The 14958-nt window shown below is 42.3% G+C and overlaps 2 protein-coding genes across 3 annotated transcripts; one reads left to right on the forward strand and one right to left on the reverse strand.

Moving 5' to 3' along the window:
* The first annotated feature begins 1638 nt into the window (after positions 1 to 1638).
* LOC138626203 (uncharacterized) lies at positions 1639 to 8344 on the forward strand. 2 transcript variants are annotated; one of them, XM_069707697.1, is made up of 6 exons: positions 1639 to 2017; positions 2225 to 2284; positions 2531 to 2662; positions 4477 to 4623; positions 5652 to 5709; positions 7958 to 8344. In XM_069707697.1, exons 1-6 carry the CDS (start codon positions 1853 to 1855, stop codon positions 8065 to 8067), a joined length of 672 nt encoding a protein of 223 aa, XP_069563798.1. In that variant the 5' UTR covers positions 1639 to 1852; the 3' UTR covers positions 8068 to 8344. The 2 variants fall into 2 exon arrangements, with proteins under 2 accessions (XP_069563798.1, XP_069563799.1); XM_069707698.1 differs by having other exon boundaries at positions 7961 to 8344.
* Positions 8345 to 8919: 575 nt separating this feature from the next.
* rab33ba (RAB33B, member RAS oncogene family a) lies at positions 8920 to 14401 on the reverse strand. Its single transcript, XM_069707695.1, has 2 exons — positions 13901 to 14401; positions 8920 to 11614 (listed from the first exon to the last, which is right to left on the reverse strand). The coding sequence occupies exons 1-2, from the start codon at positions 14126 to 14128 to the stop codon at positions 11120 to 11122; spliced, it is 723 nt and encodes a 240-aa protein (XP_069563796.1). The 5' UTR covers positions 14129 to 14401; the 3' UTR covers positions 8920 to 11119.
* Positions 14402 to 14958: the final 557 nt, after the last annotated feature.

Consider the following 14958-nt stretch of genomic DNA (forward strand, 5'->3'; position numbering starts at 1 on the left):
TGCCTTATTTGTCTTGTGAGTATTTTGCAATTGCCGCTTTCTTAAACTGGTATTTATTTAAAAAGACAGTGTAGGGTTTCATGTTACATTTGTCCATCCATCCCCGAACACCTCCCAAGAAACAAAGCAAATACATCCGGTACAGAAAGCAGGAACATGCAGAATTACTAATACAGAAATAAATCAATAAATTAATACTCAGGCTTAAATATCATTGAATGAAAGATTTCTATAAAAGGTCATGGGTTCCTCTTTATTTAAATTTAACTAGGAATGACATTAGATCACACATCCAGGAGCTGCATGCAGGTGGGATCTGTGATTTATAATCTGAGCGAGTAGAGACGCAAACCTGAGAACATCAGTCTGACCAGCTGTTATTTACAGGTAGTGAATGAAGATTGCAATTTCAGGTGTTCCTGTTCATCAATTTGGACAACATGGTTTAAGAATGACTCTCCAAAACTTGTAAATTTAGGACAGGCCATTCACATGTGTGAGATTATGGAGGCTGTCAGTGATAATAGGAAAAGTTCTAACAGTCTAATCTTCAAAAAAAAAATAGTTTTTTTGAAGTACAGTGAACCCTGGTTTTTCGCGGGGGTTACGTTCCAAATAGAAACCGTGATAGGCGAAATCCGTGAAGTAGTAACCTTTATTTTACAATTGAAATAGATAGAACTGGACATTAAATATATCTACGTTACATATAGTCGTAATGTGATTTCAATGCACGATGCAAATCCGTGAAGCAGCGAGACCGTGAAAGGTGAACCGCGTTATAGCGAGGGGTCACTGTATTTTAAATTGGATGAGACCCAGCCTCTTACATAGCTGCTTTTAAAGCACCATGAGTCAATACTTTTTTGACAGAGTGCCAATGTAATCTATCCTTCTAAATTCCAGCAGGACTATCTATCGCAACAAAGTTGACCAGATATGACGTGAACTTTTAATGAATGAAATTTCTGTGTTTAACAGGCCTATTCTGGTTTCAAAAACTATCCAGAATCTTGCAATTCATATATTCACATTTCCAAAATGTTTCCTTTTTGTTCAACAGTCTGTAAATAAAGAAATACCATCAATTAGTTTGATTTGAGAAAACACATGCCATTACTTGACAAAATGTTTTTTAGCAGGTTCAAGACGTACAGTTGTAGTTTGGAGATACTCAGTCTTTGTGTATAAAATTTGTATATATAAAAAAAATGTATACTTCAAATTATGTTCCATTAGTACTTTACTGAAATGTATATTTGTTGTTGTTTTGTGACAGTCAGAAGTTTAGATACATCAGCTAATTAAGGATCTTGTTTTGATATTTTCCGTTTTGTTCTTCAGTGTAGAAAGCTTTAAATGAGTAGCTGTGTGTTCCTCTGGTAACCTACTGTGCTAAAAATATTTTGTGAAAATATAAAAACTAATTTAGAGCTAGGCTATAGGATAAAGTATTCGTACATTTGGTTTGAATCAGTTTGAACGCTGACATGATAAGGGGGCGGGGTTTGACAGCCTGAGAGTCCAAACTCGGGGCATTTTACCACGCGGTTCTCCACCTGCTGCTGGTCAGCCAGTTTAATAGATAAACTTGCTACCTGCTGAGTCAACACAGGAACCGACCTGCCGCCCGGAAGATCCACCCCACTGGGTAGAATACTGTGACTGTGACCGTCTGCAATTAAAAAAAGACTCCTTTTTTTGTTTTCAGAGATAACTGTCGCCACCGGACTCATGTTTCTGACACAGAAATCCAAAGAAACAGGGCCGAAAACTAAGCAAAGTTAAAGCTTCGCCCTGTAGAGCGACACGACGGGTTGTAGGGGTCTTTCCGGCGGCTCAACACCTGGACATGGACCGACACAGGTACTTTATTTTGAACCAGAAGAGCGTGGTCGTCCTCGGTGTCCTCCAGATCGCCTGCGCGGCTCTTTGTGTGATCTGTGGATTCATAGACGCTGTTTTCCGCAAGGACACCCCGCTGAGCACCACCAGGGCGCCCGTGTGGGGAGGACTGGTGAGACTCACAGACACCTTCACTAGTACATCAGTGGGGAGTAAGTCAGGATCAAAACGTTTGTTAATAAGGCTAAATTTCCAAGAATATGAAGTAAAAATCTGGTGTGAACTTCATTACAAGGATATACAGTAGATATTTGACCGCAGTGTTTCCATCCTGCTGCTCTTCTGTCATGTCATTCAGACTGTTTTCACTTTCTTTTAGATCATGTCCTCTCCAGGTGTTTTGGCGTGTTTTGCCTCCCAGAGGAAGAACCCAGTACTGGTAAGTTTGATGGTTTCTTGATTGTGTTTGTGTGTGTGTGTGTGTGTGTGTGTGTGTGTGTGTGTGTGTGTGTGTGTGTGTGTGTGTGTGTGTGTGTGTGTGTGTGATGCTCAACATTTGGTTTCTTTATTTTTTTGTTGCTGTTGCTTGTTTTTTTTGGGTCTATGTACTTAAAGCATACATTAAACACCTTTACTGACACCCACCCACATATTTGTTTCCTTGGCTGACTGTGTCCACCCTCAGGTGAGTGTGATGGTGGCGGCTGCAGGGCTTTCCTGTGTGACGGCAGTGGTCATATCAGGATACTCCTGTCTGACGCTCACCTACGGGGAGGAGAACGAAGAGGTCTTCCACCACCACCACAACCCTGAAGTGGTAACCGACAAACATACTCGTTGTGCTCAATGTTTTCATCCGTTAATCATTTCTTATGAAACCCAAGTGTAACACCAGCTGCACTCCAGAGCTCCACACAAACCTTTTACATTGGTTACACAGGTGTGTGTGACTTTGTGATTCGGAAGCACCAGCACATCATTTATATTCACCCAAAAGGGCATACAGAACTGAAGAAAACAACTTGGTGTTAGTATGTGTATCTTTACCATTAGTTAGACTTTTAGTGTGATATAAAATGTCCGGATTACATGTCATTCTAGTGTGTGAATGTAAAAGATGAATGACAGAATGGACAATATATCCAGGAAATGCATGGGATCAATATTGAGCTGATGGTTAATGCAGTTATTGGGAAGTTTTGTGAAATTTATTGTAGTTCATTTCACATTAATGTCCCATTTGTTTTTCAAGTGTTCCAATGATGGAGAAATGCAATGTCAGCCTGCTTACTTGCTTTAATTGATAGTATATATTACAATATGTACAGATATACAGTGCAGACCTGTTTTTCATATTAGTCAGCACTTAGTTTTAATTCTACAACTTATGGACACAAATATTGGGACCTCCATCCATCCATCCATCCATTATCTATACCCGCTTTATCCTGAACAGGGTCACGGGGAGGCAGGGTACACCCTGGACAGATCACCAGTCCATCACAGGTCCACGTAAAGACAGACGGAAATAAAGACCATTCACACTCTCATTCACACCTAATGGTGGTTTGTAGAACCACCATTGAACCTGAGACGCATGTGTTTGGACGATGGGAGGAAGCCGGAGTACTGAGAGAACCCACGCAGGCACACGGAGAACATGCAAACTCCGCACAGAAAGGCCCGGATTATATTGGGACCTATAACCTAATATTTTATAGCACTCGCATATTAGCTTTGACTCAACTGACAAGCTGTGAAAGTAGCTTTGTGTTTAGCCAGACACCTACTGTAGCAAATGAGCACAAGCTATGAGTAACATGATGGTTATTACAGGAGAGTAAAAAGATGGGGATGTTGTTTATTTACCTTCAAGCATTTCATTTCACTACTTAGGTGATTAGGTGTGTCGAGTATCAGTTTGTTATTTTTCACATAAAAAGCAGCTTATTCAGCTGGTTTGGTGGAGCTCAGCTATGTGAATAAATGTTACAGTGTCCAGGAGCGACATGTGTTTCATTTAATCAAAGTAGGTCTCGGAGGGGGGAAAAGGTCGGAGAGCCCTTTGTTAGAGTTATATTTCAGAGGGAAAATAAACGGATGAGTGTTTATTGAAATGTGTTGTCACGTCTTGATCCCACACCACAGTCAGCTGGTGCTTAGCTGTCCTTCCCAGCTGTGATACTCGGACCATGCTGAGAATATTGTAACGAGAGCTGGAGGGCGCTCTGCTGGACAAACCGTGGCGACACGATTTCTAAACTAACCCTCGCATCATTTTCCGCGTAATGTTCTGTAAATGTTTCCTGACGGCACATATCATGCAACATGTACTGTATGTTGCTACGGATACATCCGTGATAGGCTTGTATTCGGTTAATATAATCAGGCAACCAACAAGTTAGTCTGTGTAGCTACAAATATCATCAGAACTGATCAGAAAAAACCGTTGACAGGAATCCTCTCCATGGAATCATCTTTACCCGTATTTAGTCCCCTCGGATAAAAGGATCTGCACTGCAGTGCGTCCCATTTTTGCCTACTCATCACATGTTTTTATGTGTAAGAGTTGTGTTTGTTCCACATGATGCTCACAGGGTGTGCTGCAGTAACACTCGTCTCTCCGCACAGACGTACGTCCTCCATCGGATGGTGAAGGGGGCCAACGCCACCGTCCTGCTGACCTGCACCGTCAGCCTGGCTCTCTCCTCTCTCATTGCCTACGTGGGCTGCCGCAGTGTCCCGTGCTGTGCCTGCTATGATACCAGAACTGGACTGGTATGGATACTTTTTTTTTTTTTTATGTTAAAAACATACTTTAACAAACCATGCTTTGCTTGTTTGTATTTTTGTAAACTGCACGTGTCGCCTCTACAAGAGAAAGAGCTTCGGAGGTCAGGATTAGGAGTGTTTGGCACATAAATATTTAATGATAATAAATATCTCGGGTAGGTTTGGTTAACGCGTAAACTTCTCCAAATCCAATCAAGAGCAGCTACCATTAGCCTAAACTCCCGACGGCATCCAATCGAGAACTGGAGTCCTGAGGTCACATCCAGGCTTGCCTCTGTTCCGCTTCAGTAACTCAATGCAACTTCTCATTCAGCCTTTTTCATGTTTGTGTGGGGAAAAAAAAAGAAGTTTTTAACAAATTTACATCAGTCCCGCTGTTATATACAGACGTTTCGTAGTTCAATAGTCACCAAGATGTGACATTAAATCTGGAAATCCAGTATAGACTGCTAAAAAAAAAGATAATTATTGAATAAATAACAATATTAAATCATTAAATAACAAAACTGCCATATTTGGCCAAACATACAAAGTGAGTGCTGGATATACTGTTGAGAGATTTTTAGTTTCTAACATTGCTACAAATACCAGCAATTAATGCATGAATATTATTGAACTATTTTCTGACCTCCCCTGAAAGCAGCATTATTTGACTGAAGGGGGGAATCACCACAGTTCAGAATTGATAGCAACACTCGAGACAAGCACTTCACCTTTGAGATGGTCTTCCCTCAAAATTGATCACACGTGAAAAGAAGTGCGAGTACTTGTTGGGCATTAATGAGCAAGTGCTCTTCTTTACGCCCTTTAACTTGACCGTTTTACAGAAATCTCCCAATAACAAGTGAAGTTACATTTCCTGTCTTTTTGTTTTTATATTTCTATTTCTTTTTTTCTACTTTTCACTGCATCTATAAATGCTTCGTCGCTATGACGCTTCTGCAGCTTCTCTTCACATAACTGTGTCTTTAATCTAATTCACCTTTCTGTCCCGTTTGTGATGTGTGCTGCAGGAGACGCTGGTTCCTCAGTGCGATCCCGGGGACTCTGAGATGGTGTGCACCTGGCGAGGTAGGACCTAATGTTGAATGTTGTACTGTAAAAACACCGATCTGTTCGGGTGCCCACATACACCGCCAGGTAGAAGACGAGAGTCTCCCATGTTGGTAAAATACCAACATACAGTTCACTTAACCTGCACTTGAAGTGTCATGTTGGATCGATCAGAACCGTAGACTGTATGTAAACACGACAGCTCCATGGATGGATTCAGATTACAAGATGGCGTCGCAGTTATTCAAGTGAGAGCAGCTCAGTGACGGTTTTCCACCCACATATTCTGCGCTTGTCCTTCTGTCAGACTTCGTGTCGAGCATCCAGGACTGAGACTGCAGCCTGCGACACCCAATCCGCCGCCCAGCTCTGTACCGCCGCTGGAGACTTGAACAGCTCTCAAGAAGTGAAGTCAAAATATCTTGATTGCCCCCGGTGACTGGTTGCAGTGTAGTTCATAAACCCCGCCCCCTCTATGTTGGTGGAGAGATCAAGAGATGTAACTTGGAGTACTTACACAAAGGTTATGTGCTGAGTTCCCAATGACCTTCTTCCATAAGTACACAAAAAAAATTGTGAACGTAGTGCAGGAATTTTGACAGATTAGCGTTTTTTCAAATCGCACACTGACCGGAAAGAACTTCAGCATGTGAATGCATCACCCGCCAAAATATCTACAGTATTAATTATTTTACCCAGAAATGAACGTGTTTCCGTGTCCTCTGTTTAACACTCGATAAACACACTGATTCTTCTCTCCAGCAGCAGAAGTGAAAAAGAAACACATTTGTGTTCAGGAACAGCTGCAGCTTCCTCAGATGCTTTATTTTGAAAATTCTTCATGTCGGTGGCTCCGCCCCCTTCCTCTACAGAGCCAAGATGGCCACCGTTTAGGCTGGAAAGTGTCCAGAGTTTCACACTTCTTTTTGAACTGTTTTGAGTGAATCATCCTGGTACTCGTAGTTCACTGCATGTTTCTGTACTGACAGTGTGAACGTACTTCAGCACTTAAGATAGTGAATTTTAGTGCACAAGTACGACATCTGGAACACGCCAATAGTTTCCCCGGCTCCGTGCACATCACCGTGCCGCGCTCCGTGCACACACAACTGCAGCCGTCTTTGAACCTTTTGATTGCCACTGTCATATGCCATTATGAGTGACAGCTGCTGAGAATGAGAGGTATGAAGTTCAGAGCTCCACCGTGTGAATATCTAACTCACATTTGTACCTCAAACTGCACACATATGCAAACTGGAGAAATAATGTAGAAGCCCAGTATGTGAGGAAAGATGACAAGTGATTGTAATCTTTTGTACATTTTCCTTGAGCAGCACATGTTCTGTAAAAACCTCGACCTCCTTCTGTTCCTAACCCTATCCTCTTAGATATTTGTGTGAAATGTTGTCACAATTATTATGGTATGGCCTCAAATATGTTGTGTGAGGTCACAATTACTTTTGACCACCAGATTTTAATCAGTTCCTCCTCCTTTGTGCCAAATTTTGAGGAAAAAAACAAAAAACTGAAGGTGTTCACAAGCAAATGTGAATTACACACTTGCACTGTAGAGCTCTGATCAATCTGTCCTCTTAAATGAGACTGATTAATATTACTGTCAACATATTTATGAATTCATATTAATAATTAGTCTTTTATCAAAGACTCTGAAAACACCTTCTATACTTAAGCACTTTTTAAAAACCTGCCAGAAACCATTTCAATGATCGTATAAATCGCACAATATATAAGCACTTCCCTGGCTTACACTGTGAGTGTGGGTATTAGGGACCTGGGCCCAGTCCCAGTGTCCACCCACACCGACTCACAGACGTTGAGGTGCATTCCCAGTTAGTCTGTCAGGGTTTAGGGCTGTCCTACTGTCAAATCTTCCAATCTGTGAGGCCTCTCTGGTGGACATTTTGAGCCCTAAGTCTGCATTTCTGACCCCACAGTTCGTAGCAAAACTGGCGACATATTAAACGTGATTGTCTTTCCGCCCACAAAATGTAACCAAACCAAGCATGTATGGGGTCATCTGGAAGTCACAGAACATGGCTTTTTTTTTTTTTTTTTGTTTGTGATGTCACGATGGAATGTCTCAGTATGCCTTTTTGTACAATTTCAACCCTCATGAACTCAAACAGTGAAACACTACAGCTGTGACGTCAGATAAATCAGTCGGGGTTTCGACTTCAGGGTGGACATTAACTTATGTTCCCTTATGTTACTGTTTGGTGGTGATGTAGCTCCCCTCTGTCTCCAGCAGGAGGTGATGACAGGCTCTTCAACTCTCCAGTTCAGTCCACAGACAGAAGCACCACCGAGGAAGAGAACGGTGTCTCCAAACTGCCTCCCTACAGCAGACTTACCTGACGCGCCTTCATATCACAGAGGCCGGTCCTTAACCGTCCTGTTTGGTTCCTTATTTGCACAGAGCACAGATGTGATTATGGAATATCATTTCCTTAAAATTCTGTCTTTACATTTCAAAGCATCTCAAGACTCCAGTGAAACTAAAGCAGTCAAGTCTTCAAAAATGGGACCCTTTGTAGATGTATTCCAGAGATTTGAATCATGTGTGCATGTAATCAGACTGTGACACTGAGGACTGTGGCGCTCAACATTTCTTCACTTCAACTTCGCCAAATTTGAATACAGTGAACCCTCGTTTTTCGCGGGGGTTACGTTCCAAATAGAAACCGTGATAGGCCAAATCCGTGAAGTAGTAACCTTTATTTTACAATTGAAATAGATAGAACTGGACATTAAATATATCTACGTTACATATAGTCGTAATGTGATTTCAATGCACGATGCAAATCCGTGAAGCAGCGAGACCGTGAAAGGTGAACCGCGTTATAGCGAGGGTTCACTGTACTTGTTTATGCAAAACTTCCAAGACTGAAATGCCTAAATCTGTTTGCTGTGTGAATGTTTTTTGTTTTGACTTCATAAATCCAAAGATCTTTTATCTGTATTTAATAAATAAAATGAGACTGAATGAGAATGTTTTCTCAAAAGACGACTCCCCATATTTGAAATGTTCCAGGTAGTTTATTGCACGGTTACACATGAAGAAACCATTGAAAGCGTGGCCCTTTTTTTTCCACTCCTCCCCAGTAGTGTGATTGATTCGTCCCTTTGTGAATGAATAGTTGGATGTGCTGTACAGCAGCACTGTTTGTTGATTGTGGCTTCAGTGAACAAAAGTAAGGCAAAAGGAAATTACTTCAGGATCCAGCTGGAAGGCGGATTTATTAAAAAAAAAACCACACAAAGAACAAAGGACACTTCAAGAACAAAAGGAAGCAGCAACCGCATTTAGAAGAATAAAACACCTACACGACGCCTGTCTTCCTCTGTAGTCACGTCTCTGACGGGCCACAGAGATGCTCCTGCTGTTTTCTTGCCGTTCCCGTCCGTGTGCATAGCTGGGTTGGGTTTGATAGTCCGTAGGCATCGTCCGGGGGAGTTCAGCAGAGGAGCCACAAGACCAGCTGTGGTCACGATAAACATCTGCTGAAAGAGCCCAGAGCCCAGAGCTGACGTGATACTGGCACCAGCCGAGAGGTTGTGATTGGCTTATGGAGAACTAAAAAAAAAAGGCAGCTGTTGCTGTACAACAGTGCCAGACATGCTGAATACTGTACCACAAGCTTACATTCAGGGGAAGTGGTCGCTATGGGCATCCATGTACATGTTGAGATGCCTGAGGTGCACAATACAAAGCATTACTCCCTATGACAGGTGTGTGATCCCTGTTTGACTAGCTAACCTACACAGTGCTGCAATTTAGATTGGCAGCCTTTCCTATGCAGAAAAAGGAACAGCCAAAGATCTTTTCTATTTCCTTTTCTTACAGGTTTCCTTTGAATCCTGCAGCAGATTCCTGGTACATTCGCTCCCATTGCTGAATCAGCAAAAGGCTGCTATTGTAGTATCCTGCATATTAAAAAAACAAAACGGAGCTAAAAACAACAGTTGTGCCATTCAAGAGTAGCTGTTTTCAGTTAAAGCTGCAATAACTGATGAATAACTGGTAAACAAAGCATATAAAGCTTGCAGCAAATTCTCCCACTGTCAAAACAAGTGTTGACAACATATCCCTTAAATGGGCGTCGCCACTTTGTAGCAGGTGGCATCATCAGTGACCAGTCTGAGCTGCAATGAGTGGGCGTGAAGACACGATATCGAGGTCACCGGGGCAACATGAGCCACCATTTCAGAAATACTTTGGCAAAATCCAAACATTTTTGATTCCAACAATCACGAAAAAAAACTCCACAAACTCCTGGGTGGACTGATTTGGGCTTGTACTTCTGGGGAGCTGTTATCTGCAGCCGCTTTATGCTCCAACCACCTCTCAAAATTATAAATACACGTCATGGATCCAACCTGAATGGAAAAAGTAAATCAGACAGAGAACTGCCCCGAGGTCCTCGAATGTTGACTCCGACAAGCTGTTTTAGTGTAAATTGATTGGAAATAAAAAGCACTGGAGAATAATATCCACTGACATGCAGTCTCTTTTAACACCACAGGCCAGACTAAATCCAAAGCCCAGTTTATTCCCTTTTAAATAAATAGCTGCGAAGAATGTTCCCCTGATCATCTTCCCCATTGTTTCATTAAAATGTTAAAAACATGTTTTACCATTGTTGCCATAACATTCAAGATGAACTTGATATGAATTTGTTACAAACAAAACATGAACATCTAATAATTTCCCAAGTGTAAACAAGCAGTATTTTCAATCACTGGATTTAAAGAAAACACATTTCAAGGCACCCTGTGGAGTTCTTCAACCAATAGAGACGTCCGATGTTTTTATGTCTCAATTCAGCTTTTAAAATCGATGGAACGGACTTTTGAGATGTATTTTGAAGAAGCATTCAACATGTTCAAAAAGACGCCATACGTTTTAGTGTAAATATAACTGTTTGTTTACAGATAAACTTCACAGGTCGCCTTTTAATGAGTCTGCTGAATTAACACCAAAATCAACTCCAACCGCCTGCAGAGAGTCACAATGAATCCACGTAAAAGTTAACATTATCCAGTGCTTTGTTATTTTTTCTGCCCCCAGCTGCACTGCTGCTCGGCTTGAAGGAGAAGAACTGATTCAGGATCCGATTTTTTGACATTTTTTCAGGATTATTTCCATGAACCAATCAAAACTCACACGGTAAATACTACCCAACATCGTTTTCTTCATTTATAAAGTGAAGCACAAGCATTGAAAAAAATGGATCCTCTTCTGCTGGAGATATTCATCTGTGTGTTTTTCTGATTGTGAAGCCGTTTTGCTCGATGCCTTCATTCTTTCTTTTCTTTTCTTTTCCCCTCTGCTCCGCCTTTAATCCCATCGGTCGTGCTCGGCCTCCAGCTGAAGTCGTCTCTCTCCTTCTCCCGTTTTTTTCCTCCCTCAGCAGCTGCTGCAGCTCCAGCTCCGGGCCCCGTCTCCCCTGTCATCCCTCCCCCTGCTCAGGTTGACGGTGCCCCCTGCTCCTCCGGGCGGCTGGCTGAGCACCAGGGGTTTCTGAGACTTCAGCTTGTGGGCCACCGTCATGAAAATAGCCTCGACGTGGTCACTGTTTCGGTAGTTCCCGTCTCCCTGGCTGTTTGGATTCTTTGCCGACGTCTCGAACAGCGGCATGGAGTGGGTGTCTGCGAACTGCTGAGCCACGTCCGTGCCCACTTGGACCGAGTCTTGGAGGTCACACTTGTTTCCGACGAGGATCCGGGGGACCTCCGAGCCCAGAGCGTGCTGCTTGCACTCCTCGATCCAGGCGGGGAGGCTGCGGAAGCTGGCGGCGTTGGTGACGTCGTAGACGAAGACGACAGCGTGCACATTGCGGTAGTAGTGCTGCACCATGGACTTCCTGAAGCGCTCTTGGCCGGCAGTGTCCCACAGCTGGATCTGTAGAGGACAACGTGGGAATGGATCAGCGGCCAAAACCGACAAACAGTTGTACTAACAGGTACAGAGTGTGTATCAAACCTGGTGGACATAAATGTAGAATGACTTCGCACCAAAGTCTATTCAAAAATGTGGAAATTTCTCCAGAATTGATGATGAACCTGTGATCTGTCGTGAATTCCTGAGATTTAACTAAAAGTTAGTTGCCCTGTCAAACATAGAGCCGACTCCTTAAAGAGGTTTTTCACAACATCTTCACTGAATTTGGTTTCCAGGTTTCAGGATTCATCTGCAGCCAGCCGAAGCAAAGCAAAACTAACTTCACTCACCGGGTCCAAAACTCTGCTCAAACGAGGTTTTGTTTTACTGCCGCAGGTCTCGGGTCCGTGTGTCAGTATCCAACAACCGAGTGGATCCACATGGACCCGAGTGTTTGCTGCATCGTGTCCTCTCATTTCTAATCACTGTGTTGTTGGTGCAGGAGGTGGAAAACAGGACACAATTAGTCTTTGAGGTATATAAACTAATTATTTCCGAGAGCATTATTATCATTATTATTGCTGCAGCAGCTTGTTAATTTATCAAATTAATTGACAACCCATCATACTGCTGCCGGTGTTTGTGTTCTTGCTCGGTTAGGGACTTTTCAGGTCGACCACATCAGATATTGTCTTTTTCTTTTTTAACGAATGAATTCGGCAGGTTTGTTTCAACTCAAAGTCAAATTTCTTCCCTCAAACTTGATGAAACTCGGGAGATGAGACAGAGTTTCATGAAGTTTGAGGGAAGAACCTTGATGTCATCCAGATTATCTGAAAGTGTGTCACAAATTGAGGCAACAATACAAATTGTTGTATTGTTGTATTGTTACGGTAATAACCTCTTTAAATGTTATAATGATATAACATTTATAAATATTAAAGACATTATTTAGTATAAGTAGGCTCATTATTTTAGCTACCGCTGTTGTTCCAACCGTCTAAATGCACACCACTCTCTGGTTTGGAGATGCTGCAGTTTAATGCTGTAAGTATTTAATAAACACAGAAAAAGACTCCAACAAATACAACTTCAGCTCCTGTTAAAGTTTCCTCCGTCTCATTAACCGAACCTGTTACAGACTCTGTCTTCACCACAACAAAGTTCTGTTTTTACAGACATATCACTTTGTAATAGATGTGGAATTGTAGATAAATGAGGCAAAACTCTTTATACATGGAAGAAGTTTTGGAAAGGTCTGTCTGTGTGTGTGTGTGTGTGTGTGTGTGTGTGTGTGTGTGTGTGTGTGTGTGTGTGTGTGTGTGTGTGTGTGTGTGTGTGTGTGTGTGTGTGTGTGTGTGCGTGTCAACGCTCACAAATTGCAGTTTGTGCGGCCTACCAGTCACTAAAGTAGAAGGAAATTGTTGTCACATTGAGAATGGTTGCTCACACTCACCATTGTGTTCACTCATATTTATCGAGACTCTATTCAATCCAAATCTATTTTTTTTAATATAAAGCCAAATCACAATATATGTCCGAGGGCATTTAACGTTCAGGTCCTTAAAACGGAACTTTACATGAAAAGAGCTCGACCCAATTATTCAACGATTCCCACAAGAGTAACAATTGGAGTTCAAACTCTCTTTTAACAGGAAGAAAAGCAGTGGCCGAGCGCTCAGATGGGCGGTGACACCAACTGGTATGATTGCATGAAGATAACTGTTAAATTCATGCAAGATTGGCGTAACATGTTAAACCTACAAATCTACTACTCCTGTAACATCATCAAAGCCTGAAGGGCAGCTTTCAATGTTGCTGCCAGGAGGAATTATGGGATGGCATCTCCTTTCCTTTCATAAAGGATGGTGTGCTAGGCTAAAGGGGAAAATGAAAGGGGGCATTGACACACCTTTCCTTAGCATTTAGATCATTTAACTAGCTCTCCTTATGGCTGCCGGACAACTATCACCACTGAACATACAAAGATGTATTAGAAGTGGCTTATTTATTACATATTGCACCTTGAATAGCGCATCATTGTCTGACTTTGGATCAGAAGGAAGTACCACTAGCATGCCCTTGAGCAAGGCATTTCACCCTCAGCTGCTGATGCAGAGAAGACTATTGATGGACAGTATTTAAGTTGTTTTTGTTTGTATGAGCTTCTACCCTTCATTCTGCATTCATATGGAGTCATGCAGTACTATGTTCTCAAGACAGTCAAGACATCCAGAGGCTCAACATCTGCATCTGGCCTGTGTCCATCTGTATTGTTTTCCAACCGTCTGCAGCGTTCATTCACACCTTGATTTTCTCGCCGTCAATCTCGACCAGCCTCTCCCTGAAGTCCACCCCGATCGTGGCCTCGGTCTTCTCGGGAAACTTGCCGGCACAAAAGCGGTAAGTAAGGCAGGTCTTCCCGACACCCGAGTCCCCGATCACGATGATTTTGAAGATGCGGGTCCTCGGCGGCGGAAGAGTCGAGCTCGTCAGGGACCCGGAGAATTCAACCGCCGACCCGCTCTCCGCCATGTCAACGCGTCAGGCTGGATGAGGCGTTTTCAGCAGCGGCTCCTGCACGAGCACTTCTTAGGTTTTAATGGTGCTGGAGCTGGGCACGAGGAGGCGTCAATTAAAGCCCTTCCGAGTACAGTTTCCGCCCTTAGTTAACATTTAAAACACATAAGATACGCGAAAAATGCTTTATATTTAATCGACGTTCAAGTATTGTCAATAAACACACAGTATCTGTAACTCTGAACAACTGCATCCCTGTAAACACTCCCAATCCGCGGCTCAGCTGTGAAGCCACGTAAATGTTGTCCAAAGCAAGTCTCTTCTCGCGAGATACCATTTTATGCAACGTTCAAAGTCCCGTGCGAAACGATGTAAACTCGACCTCTATGTTCGCTCCAACTTTCAGGAGGCAAATAGTGCTCAATGGTATTGATATCAGTTGGCGTATGTTGAGTACCATTAAAATAACGTTTGGTCTCCGCTTCCATGCTGGTTATTTATTTCACAGGCCAGTCTGCACATTAGAATTCAGATGATGCTAGAAAGTACTACACTAGGTAGGTAGGTAGGTAGGTAGATTTGATTTCATTTGATTAATCCCACAGTGGGGAAATTTAATCGTCACAGCAGCATAGAAAAGACAAAAAGGTGCACACAATGTGAACAAAATTACAAATATGTATGCGATATAGGAAATAATATGGATAAAAAAAAATTATTTTAGAAAAAAAATAGATATATTAAAATAAAGATAGATATATAGAATTAGCTCAAGAGCTATATAATTAATATTTGAGTTTGAATTTATTGTGCAAAAGCTTTTTGAGTATCATTAAAATACTCTG

The sequence above is a fragment of the Brachyistius frenatus genome, unplaced genomic scaffold, assembly GCF_029030835.1.
Source record: "Brachyistius frenatus isolate BFR_SWC_R1_liver_20210118 unplaced genomic scaffold, ASM2903083v1 Contig_71, whole genome shotgun sequence".
In the NCBI taxonomy this organism is placed as follows: domain Eukaryota; kingdom Metazoa; phylum Chordata; class Actinopteri; family Embiotocidae; genus Brachyistius; species Brachyistius frenatus.

What these genes read in the sequence shown, in the direction of transcription:
- rab33ba (XM_069707695.1), bottom strand. Translation starts at nt 14,128, where the DNA reads ATGGCGGAGAGCGGGTCGGCGGTTGAATTCTCCGGGTCCCTGACGAGC. An exon ending in TTGACGGCGAGAAAATCAAG is followed by an intron (nt 11,615 to 13,900) that starts GTGTGAATGAAC and finishes TGTCCTCTACAG; the next exon opens with ATCCAGCTGTGGGACACTGC.
- LOC138626203 (XM_069707697.1), top strand. Translation starts at nt 1,853, where the DNA reads ATGGACCGACACAGGTACTTTATTTTGAACCAGAAGAGCGTGGTCGTC. An exon ending in CGCCCGTGTGGGGAGGACTG is followed by an intron (nt 2,018 to 2,224) that starts GTGAGACTCACA and finishes ACTTTCTTTTAG; the next exon opens with ATCATGTCCTCTCCAGGTGT. An exon ending in ACCACCACAACCCTGAAGTG is followed by an intron (nt 2,663 to 4,476) that starts GTAACCGACAAA and finishes CTCTCCGCACAG; the next exon opens with ACGTACGTCCTCCATCGGAT.